Source organism: Merops nubicus, unplaced genomic scaffold, assembly GCF_000691845.1.
Source record: "Merops nubicus isolate BGI_N331 unplaced genomic scaffold, ASM69184v1 scaffold104, whole genome shotgun sequence".
Lineage (NCBI taxonomy): Eukaryota > Metazoa > Chordata > Aves > Coraciiformes > Meropidae > Merops > Merops nubicus.
In genome coordinates this window covers 11,283-21,617 of record NW_008605965.1, presented here as the reverse complement: position 1 = coordinate 21,617, position 10,335 = coordinate 11,283, and the positions used below count along the sequence as shown (strand labels likewise).

The 10,335-nt window shown below is 43.2% G+C and overlaps 1 protein-coding gene across 1 annotated transcript; it reads left to right on the top strand.

The window, feature by feature from the left end:
• Positions 1–883: 883 nt before the first annotated feature.
• Positions 884–3,122, top strand: LOC103772152 (HCLS1-binding protein 3-like; the record flags this gene model as incomplete). The annotated part of the gene is made up of 2 exons (XM_008939470.1): positions 884–1,091; positions 2,909–3,122. Coding segments are annotated over 2 exons (422 nt in total), but the record flags the coding sequence as incomplete, so codon positions are not given.
• Positions 3,123–10,335: the final 7,213 nt, after the last annotated feature.

Genomic DNA, 10,335 nt, shown 5'->3' with positions numbered 1-10,335 from the left:
TGAAGAGCCATGATAAATATATTGTCTGTATAATACCACTTTGTGTCTGGGTTCTCTGTGTTGTTTTTTTAAAGTACTCAATTCAAAACTTCATGTGGCATGGAAGCCACACCATTTCTAACCAACATTCCCATGGTTATTGCTTTCCTTCTTATATCTTGGGCTTTATTTCTCCTCAGGCTTCCTGTCTTTGTCTGCAGAAGGAGTGACTCTGTTCACTGTTGGCATCTTCTCCGTGTATGAGAACCTTTAGGCCATGGCCAAGTTGTTGATTTTTATTTTCACAGGTAAACTGAGTAGTCAGGGGCCAGCTGAGGTCTTTGCCCTTTCGTTTCTACATTAGGTGCTCTGCAGGGCAGCAAACGTGACAGTTTTTAGGCTTTAACAGCCAGAGGGGCACTGAATCCCACCAGGGATGAGAAGTGGGTCTTGTGGCTCAATGGTGAAAAGACTCAGGCTGCTTTCTCCATCAGAAGCCAATGTGTATGTGCTTCTCTTCCCTCCCATCTCTCAGGGCTGGGCATTGCATAGCTCGTTTTTAGTAGACAAGGATTTTTGCTGCCAGAAAAAAGTATCTGGAGCAGTGACCTATCCAGTATTTCATTAGCTGATGAGTCAGACAAATGGATGCTGGGTATCTGGCAATGAACTTCAATTCCATTAGGGACCAGATTTTAATTACAGAATTAGAAGACCAGCAACAATGCTTGGGGATTCACTGTGTAGGTAACAGGCTTTTACTTGGCTACATGTAAAGCTTCTTGGTAATACATGTTTTTCCACTTCAGTTTCCAGGGTTAATGTTTCATGGTGCTTAAACTCCTGCTTTGCTGGTTATGCCTCCCTTATAAACAACTTACCCAGGTGACATGTTTCCCTGCAGGTTTCCAAGAAGTACAGTGAGATAGAGGAGCTCTACCAGAGACTGGCTGCACGATACCCACAGGCTTCTCTTCCACTCTTGCCTAGGAAAGTTCTCTTTGTGGGAGAATCTGACATCTGTGAACGAAGAGCTATGTTCAATGATATCATGAAATTCATCTCAAAAAATGAGGATCTAGCAACAAGTCCTGAGTTACTGGAATTTTTAGGTAACTAAACGATGTGAGTGTCCCCTCTCCCTTGAGTGTGCTTGATAAAAGTATTATTAAGTTCTTGACACAGGTAGTCAGAAACTCAAGAGTGCCAGAATAAAGGCTGTCACTGAAAATACCCTCTTGAGCATCTCCAGTGCTTCATAGTCATGTTTGCTAGTGTTTTCCCCTCCTCTCAGTGGACCCATGCCTCATTCAGAAGTGTGGATACCACAGTGCTTGCTTTGAAGGTATCTATCCCACCACCTCTGATTTCCCTTAGGCCTGTACTAGGCTGTGATTCAGAACACATCACTTCAGAAGGCTAAACATTCAGTTATTGTCAGTGGAGAGATGGACCCTAAAGCAACAGCACAGGGTCTCCTTTAGTGATAACTGTACCATGTCTGAATAGAACTGTTAGGTCTTGCTGAAGAGGGTCCTACAGCAAAATTACTGACCCTGAGAAAGATCTGAGTAAAATACAGATTATTTATTAGTTAAACCCATTCTCTACCCTCTTTCCTTTTTTTAAAAAAGAATTTCCTTAGCCTGGTGTCCAGCCCTTGTTCCCTTTTCCAGTGATTCATGTAGTTCCTTTCTTATGTTCCTTGGGCATAGCAGGGAGTCACTGAATGAGTGGAACAGATGAGGGCTCTGCTTTTAATCCAGCTGAGAGCTGCTGAGCCTGGAGTTCTCCAGCCTGGTGCTGGGCAGGGTTCTCATGGCAGCATTGGATTTAAGGAAGAGAAGTTGCAGGGTGCTAGCAAGTCAGTGTGTGTGTGAACAGCCAGTCTTGCAAAAGTGTCAAGTGTGGCCACATTAGAAGTTCTGTGAGACTGACAGCTTCCTAAGACAAGGGGAGCAAAACTGAATAATATTTAGCAAAATCTTTTGCATAAAAAGGAAGTATAAGACCACCTGATCAGTGTAGGCACCCACATTTAGTCAAGGAAGTCTGCCCTGGGTGATTTGGCAGATGCAGATGTGGAAAGCTGGGTGAGATGAGTCTCCCATGCCATGTTGTTTGACAGTCAAAAGGATGAAACCATGAAGTTTATCCATCATGGTTTTCACTAGCCATTTTTAGCTGGTCTTATTATTTTAAATTGCTTTCCTGAACATCTGGAGACTCCACAGCAAGGAATAGTTCTCTCATTCTCCTGGACTTTGCATATAACAAGTATGGTGAGAAGACTTGGTCAAAGTTCATGTTTCAATTTGTTGAATTTGTTTAGTTGAATGAGTTGAAGGGAGAAAGAACTTCTGCCTTCATTTTTCAATGTAAAGTGAAGAGCTGCTGTGGAAACTTTTTTGTGCTGTCCAGTGCTCTAATATTAGCCCAGATGAATTGAATTAGTAACAAAAGATGTAGGCTTATCTCAGCTGGCTATGTGAAAGTTAGCTACCTACATCTAAGCAGAGTATTTATGGCCTCTCTGTAGCCAGTGGAGACAAACACCCACTTCAGAGGGAAACTCCTCCTCAGACAACTTTATTTGGGCAGGATGATTCACTAGGTGGAAATTCTATTGTTTCTGTTGACTATAGAAGGAACATAAATAAGCAGATTAGACATACACTGCTATGTCTCAGCTGAAGTTCATTTCCTGTGTCTTTCTTTACTTAACTACTTTAAATCAGTAAACAGATCAGACACATAATAACACACAGTGGATAGAAGAGACAGTAAGGAACCTTGGAAGAGTTTCACAAAAGTTGATTGTGTCCTTCATTCCCCAAACAAAACCATGAGGAACAGGTGCAAGGTATTAAATAAACCATGCTTGTTATCCTGTGTACTCAGTTTTGCTTCTATTATTGTATTTTTGCAGGAACAAAATCTGCTAGTGCCGTTGACTTCAAGGGTAAAAACATTCCTGATGACAAGGAGAAGGAAGACAAAGAAAATGAAGCACTGGATTTTTTCAAAGAGGAGAAGGCACCTGACTTAATCTCACAGCTTTCATCAGTGGAAGATGCCAACAAAGGGGAGAAAAAGGAAGAGGAAGAAGAGGAAGAAGATTTAGACCCTCTTGGTATAATCAGGTATGTCTGGTAGTGCCTTTGTTGTTTAGTTTTTAGCCTAGTTTTCTGAACAAATCTCTCACTGTCCCCTCATCCCAGTGTTTTACAACATCAACCACTTTCAGATGAATTTCACAGAGGAGGAGAGGCCTGTGCAGTTCATGAAGTAGGTGCCTCAGTAGATGGAACAGACTTTGTAGTGCCTCTTTAGTGCATTCCTCAGGAATCCAAGTGACAGAGGGACATTGTGAATGCCTTGGTAATGATTTCAGCTACAGTGGGCACTTCACTGGGCACTGCAGGGTACCACCACAGAACATAAATCCACTAGGGTCCATGAGATGTGCCATTCTGGAGTGTACTGGTGTTCACAGTGGCTGGAACTGCTTTTGAACTCACTTGTGTCTACAGGGAGGTAAAGTTAAAGCAGCATAAAGACCTAAAGAGCCAACATTTCAGTCCTGATGTTCACAAATAAGGTTGTCTTTCTTCTTCCCTTATCTGAAGGTGTCACGTGCTAAATGCCTCTAAGACTTAAGCAATAACAGCTTGAGGAACAATAATTGAATCAAAGCTTGCTGATCTTAGTATCAAGGCTTGCTTACCTGTCCTGTAATTTTCAGACAGTGACTTTCTTCACTTCAAGATGGAATTTCTCACTTAATTCCCCAAACCATTTCTATCTACTGAAGCCTGGAAGTAAATTTAGTTTCTCAGTGTCAGGAATCATAAGTAGTGACCATTTTTTTTAGGGTGTCTCTGTCTTTAGATGCCCAAGCAGGAGCTTAGCTGTTCTTGATCTTCAGTAAGCACTAACACAACTGAATTGTTTCAGCCACCCAGTCACCAGCCACCACTGAATGTTCCTTGTCTTGGACCAAGACAGTCCTTTCAAAATGCCTCTTCATAGCAATAGACAGTAACTGATAGTAACAGGCCAGAGCCCTCCCTTGGTGTTCCCCAGTAACCCTGAATTATTTCCAAGGAGATCATTGACTCCAGGCTATAAGCTGGAGTCTACTACACCAACTCGGGTCAACTACAGTGTTTAATGCTGGGAGTGCCATTTGGACTCTGCTCCTGCTGTTATAACCACATGTAATTGTTCATGTCCAGTTATCATCCCTTTTACTTGAAGTATTTAATCCTTTACGTTTCACTAGAAAACTTTAATTGTTATTCTTTTGAAAGAGCATGTGCTTAATTACTCAGCATCAAATTGATTCTTCTGTTGAAGAGTTTTAAAAAGTTAAATAACTATTTACAATGAGATGTTAGGTACAGCAGTACTTCCCACAACATGGTCCTTAGTTGGTGAGTTCACAGAAGAAGCTGTCCTTTTTTGGATAGGAAAATGATCTATTGAGTTAGCAAATGCAATGTTGTATTTTCCAACTTACAAGTAGAAGCTGTAAAGAGCTTGCTGTGCCAAAACAAGCAAGAAGTTTGCTTTTCTGCTCTGCACAGCTTGACATAGCATTTGAAAGTCTTGATTATCTTGGTCTTTTAATGCACTGAAGGATGACAAGATCTAGTGTTTAATCCTCATTTAATTTATTCCTTCCATTCCTTTTGAGAACAGAATTCTTACTGAACCAGGATGAGTTATTTTATATAAGAAGTGTGGTCTTTACTGGTACAGAGCTGCAGTATGACATGTTATGCAGTCAGATGTTTTTCACTCTAAGCCAGTGTTTGGCTATCTATAAATAAAAATGTCTCAGTCTGTATTTATTATTATTTTTGTAAATTGTGCAGTGTTGAGGCAGAAACACGATACTGGAAACCTGAGATTGCAATCCTGAGTCTGATTTTACATTGTCTCCCTTCTCCTGTGACTTGCCCTGCTTCCATGGAAGGGGTTTCCAATTCACAGATCAGACTGGACATGAGCATCCTAGCCCAGCTTTATGCCATCTGGTAGCAGGTGTCTAGTTAGGAGGCCACAAGCAGGAGCTTAGCTCTCAGTGGGTGGGCATGTTAGGTGGGTGACCATTTTAGGGTGTCTTCTGTGTCCATCAAAATGTTAGGTGCTTACATGCTTTAGAGAGGGAGCTTGCAGGTGTGACAGCTTTAGTGCTTCAGTCATACTTGAAGATACTTCGGGATGGGAATGAATAAAAAAGGAAGTGATGCAGAGTGCATCAATACATTTAATACTAAACTGCTCCCTAATGCCTAGCAAATGTAGGTACAAAAGCCTAAGTCATCCACGATCCTTTCTCCTGTGAAAAACTTTTGAAAAGATTTAAAGTCAGCACAGAAACAAGCCAGTCCATTCCAAGCGGCATCCGTGGCCAGAGTGCTTTGAGCAGCAGAGCTCTGACCTAAATTGAGTCATGTGTTTGGCATAACCTTACAGGTTTTTTGCTTTCTGGATGAGGATGAAACTGCTCCAGTAGCACAGGGCTCCATATGTTGTCACCACGCTTCATTTGGTAACAACTTTTCCTCCAGGGCCAGAAAGCTGTGACTTGGATTTGGCCCAGCACTGTGAACCACCAGATAGCCAGTTAAATATACTGGCCTTAGGGGTAAGATGCTAAACTAGGGTCTTTTGTTTCTAGTTTTGTATTGCTGGTGATCATCCAGGTGGAAGCTTATAATGGTCTGGTTCCTATTGCCTGAAGGAGATGTCCCAGTTGTGCTGATTCTCTTCCTCACATTCAAGGCTCTGTCAGAATTGCTCTTTCATGTCTGATGGGCCTACTTTATGGATACTTGGCAGTTCTGCTCTCCTGCTTTTGGGGGTATAAATGACAGTCTAGAAGATTTGTGTTTCTCTTCCGTATGATCCTCATGCCCAAAAGCTTTTTTTATGTTTTAGTATGGTGGTCATGGACCCTGTCTGGGATTCTTAATAACAGAAAGACTGGTTTTTTCTTGTCTAAATAAGGGGCATTTCAAAAAACATAATACGTATTTCTAATTAAGTTTTTGGCTTTTAACACCTTCAGGAATAGTTATTCCTGGAATAAAAGGTGCTTAAAATTAGGTTACACTTGTGGGCTGCAATGCTGAAATCATTTTGAAACATGTTTTTGAGTGGTATACTTTCTCTTCACCCACCACCCTTCATGACAGTTTGTAGTATTGTTATTCTAGTGTATTGTCATCAGTTAGTCTGCAAGTTTTCCTGGGCATTTGTAGAAATCTTCTCAACTGGGACAGACTATACAGGTTCTGTGAGAACAAGCACTCCTCGTCTGGGGTGAGATGGTCCTTTGACATCAGCTGTGCAGCAGGGCAGGAATACAGTGTACTCATTTTTGCAGCAGTGACACATTTCTAGCTCAATTTCATTTTTCTGGGTAGTGTACATGTATGGTGACCTGTAAGTCACAAGGCTCTCATAACCAAACTTTTTTTTATCACCTTTTTTTGTAAGCCACAGTCACTAGAATATCCCCTTGCTGAAATGTTTGCATTCTTTTATAACAGGGAAATCAAATATGTATTTTACTCCATTGTAGGGACAATAGTTGGTATATCAACTTAATCTTTGTCTATTGTGCTCCTTAAAGTGAGTGCAATACCACTCTTTTTCACTCTTCTCTAAATCCACCTATCTCAGCATTTGCAGAGATATTTTTAAGTGCTTAGTAGGCTACCATGGTGCTTTGACAGTATACCTGGGTTTTCAGAGGTGCAATATCTTTTAGCACTGCTTTCTTTTAAAGGATTTTCCTCATAAATTGAAAAAGAGTACTGCGTGGCTAGTCACAATTGCAGGGGTTTCTCCAGCTGAAATGCCTTCAGGAATGAAAGAAGCAAGAATACTATGTCTGAAAGAGGCTAATCCTCTGAAGGGAAAGGCATGGACAACAGCCACAAGATGAAGGAGCTATTCACCCACAACTAGGATATTCTTGATGATGCTGCTGAAAATTGTGCAATGGAAAAAGGTGCAGTTTGCCTGTGGTTTGAGAGAAGATTTGCCTGGAGTGAAGAGAGAGAGTGGGAAGCAGAAATCCACAGCAGCCTCAAGGCTAGTCATCTCAGCTCTGCCAAGGGCACATTGGCTGAGGCTGGCTGGGCAGTAGCTGGCCATGTCTGTACTCTTGCATTCTCCTGTCCTGAATTAGGATTGCTACACCACAAATACCCACTGGAAATGGCTGCTGGCCTGGGCTGTGACTGGGCTGTGACTGGGGTGGTTTAGGAGAAGGCAGGTTGTCCCATGCCAGGGGAGTAGCAGAGGCTGTCCTAACAGCTGAATTTTTGAACTGAGCTCCTGTGCTTAGGCCCAGGGTGTGAAGGAATTGCTAAAACAAAAATGGTATGGCCCTGAGCTTCTCTTCCCACAGGGCTAAGCTTTCTGCCTGCTGTGTGAGCTCCCAGTCTGCCCTGTAGGGAATTCTTCCAGTCTTCCCTTTCTGTAGGGAATTCAGGCAGCTAGTTGTGGATTTTTTTTACTTGATCCAAGCAGGGCCAAGTTAGGCATTTCTAGCTCTCAGTCTTAAAGCAGTAACTGAACAGGATTTTGTCTTCTCCCTCTGTGGATGAACCATGGAGTTTTATTGTTTGTAGGTTGAATCCAAGAGCTTTAGCATCACTCTCCTCTCAGTCTGTAGTTAAAACAACTGAATTTAGTACTTGTATTATGTTTACTCCAATAAGCCTGCAACAGCAGCTGATTAAAATGACTCAGAACCAGCTCCTCTGAAAAAAGCAGCAACAACGCAAAAGGAGCGTGACTGCTTCATGGAGTGAAAGCAGGCAGCAGCCCTTTCAGCACATGCATTTCTTCAGCTGGAGTTAACTTCTGAGGTAATATTTATTAACCAGCTTGGGAGAACTCACCTTTTCCTGTGCTTTCCTTTCCTGTCTTTCTCAGCTCTCTGCAGCCCTCGCAGGAGCCTCCCCTCCACACACGGTTCCCTCCCTTCCGTCCTTTTTCCTTTGCCTCCCTAAATCTATCAGTGACAACATATCTTCCCTCAGCTCTAGGATTTTCCTGGCAAACTGCACAGAGCCCAGAGGTGGGTATTCCCCAGGCCAGAGCTCTTCTGTCTTCTCATGGGTCCTGGAGAATTTCTGCCTCCACTCTCTACCTTTGCTATTGTTTCAGAGGATTTCCCTTTGTGGCTTCTCCTCATCCAAATTTGTGCCTTTCCAGAGGAATAAAGACACATGGGTAGGTGGAAGCTTTGAATCTATTGTGTTTAAGTGCAGATACACCTAAGTCTGGACAATAGCTAGGAAGGGATGAGGCTGGTGAGGGCTGACCTTTTGGGGGCCTCCTGCCAAAAGTTTTTAAAAGCTTTGTTGTTGTTGGGGTCAAGTTCAACCACCCCTGGTGCCAGAGGTTTCCTGTTTCTGTGTTTAGTTGGTAAGGAGATTATTAAAAGACTTGGAGCCTTTTCTGGCTGCATATGAAATGGGCAGTGGCTTTGAGCAGCAGATTGGCAGGCAGCCAGCACTGGCCTTGCCAAGGGCCCGCAGGGTCAGCCTGTCTGCAGGAGGAGGTAGGGTGGCACACAAGCCAGTGGTGGTTTCTGAGTTGGGTCCTACACCTTCATGTCTCCCAGCCCCCTGATGGCAGCCAGGCTACAGCCTGACTCCTGAGCTTTCATCCCAGTGTTCCCTTTCCTTTCCTTTCCTTCCCTGTTGTGGCAGAAGGGCTTAGGACGACCTCAGCCTTTTGTCTTTGGGGGAGAAATGAGTGGCAATATTTGATCTTGCTTCTTCTGCCAGAAACCTTGGGCTGCTGGGAATGGCTGATGAAGAGGCAGAAATCTGATTAAGGCCCTGCATTTACTGTCTTTCCAAGTGGTTTTATTTATGGGGTGCCCAGAGCTGTAATAGGTGCTTGCCAGTGGATTTTCACTTCCAAGGAAGAGAATTTCTGCAGACTGGAGTGGTGTCATGGCACAGCTCCTGTCTGCTGGACAGATGGTCTGGAGCAAACTTGTCAAAATGTCTGTTCAGCTGCTCTGCCTTCTGGTCCTTGGGTTGTATTCCTGCCACTCCTCAGGATGCCACTCCTCAGGCATCCTCCTGCTCCTCAGCCACTCATAAATTCACAACTGCCTTTTGGTCTAGCCAGGTACATGCATGACTGCCTCTCTGAATCCAGTAGGATTCATACACAGCAGTAGAAACACTTGGCTGTCTGTCCTGCTGAGCTGAGAGAGAGTGAAGGTGTCAACCTCAAAGAAGAGAGAAGCTAGAGGTTATTTTTAATTTGATGAAATTCAGATAGTTAAAACAATGAACAAGAGAAGAAAGAGCCTTGTTTTCCTCACAGTGTGTGTATCCACGCTCACAGCTGTGAGATTTAAACAGGCAGATCTTTATTTTCTGTCAGTTGTTGAGTCACAAGCTCAGATTGCAAGGCATGCTCCACCATCACCTTGCCAAGTGACATAAGTATCTGTCACAGTTCCAATCCAGCTGCTGTCACATTGGCCACTTGCAAAATCCCAGTAAACAACCCCATTGGTCTGCTGCTGAAACGTCTCTGATGGTTGAAGTTTTTCTGAAAACCAAGGATGCAGTCTGGTGTAGTGTTCTTCCCCATCAAAGAGAGGAAAAAGAAGAAAAAGCAGCAAAGCATCTGTGTTACCCATCCAGTTAAAAGATAAGCCTCACTTCATGTTTCTAAATTGTCTGTTCTCAGCCCTTTAGAGTGGCAACCTTCGAGCCTTCTCTCCTTGGAGGTGTTTTAACTGAGTGGCTAGAGAGTTAGGAATGCTTGTCTTGCAGGAATTCAGTCTGCCCAGTTTGTCTGTCCTGAACTTTTTTGTGTTTATAGGTGCTTTGTGAGTGTTGTTTTGCCATGCAATGAAATTTCCTTTCTCTTCTGGCTCCAGTCCTGCCTCCTGAGCACAGCTTCCCACATCTTTCTTTGCTGCAAATCTCACCATTCACCCACAGATGGAAGGTTGAGAGTGATTGAAATAAAGCAATGGGAGATGAAACCACATTTACCTATTGAATCTCACAGGATCATCCATATTCGTTCTGTGTTGTGTCTTCTGAGTGGAAGAAACATACTCCTTTGGAGTACACTTTCCTTAGGAAGGCACTGTAATGAAAGTCTGATTTGAGACCATCTAAAGAACCTGAAGGTGAACAAGTCCATGGGACCCAACAAGATCCATCTGCTGGTCTTGAGAGAACTGATGGATGAGGTTGCTAAGCTGCCTTCTATCATATTTGGAAAGTCATGGCAGTCTGGTGAAGTTCCTGCTGGCTGGAAGAGGGGAAGCATAATCCCCATTTTCAAATA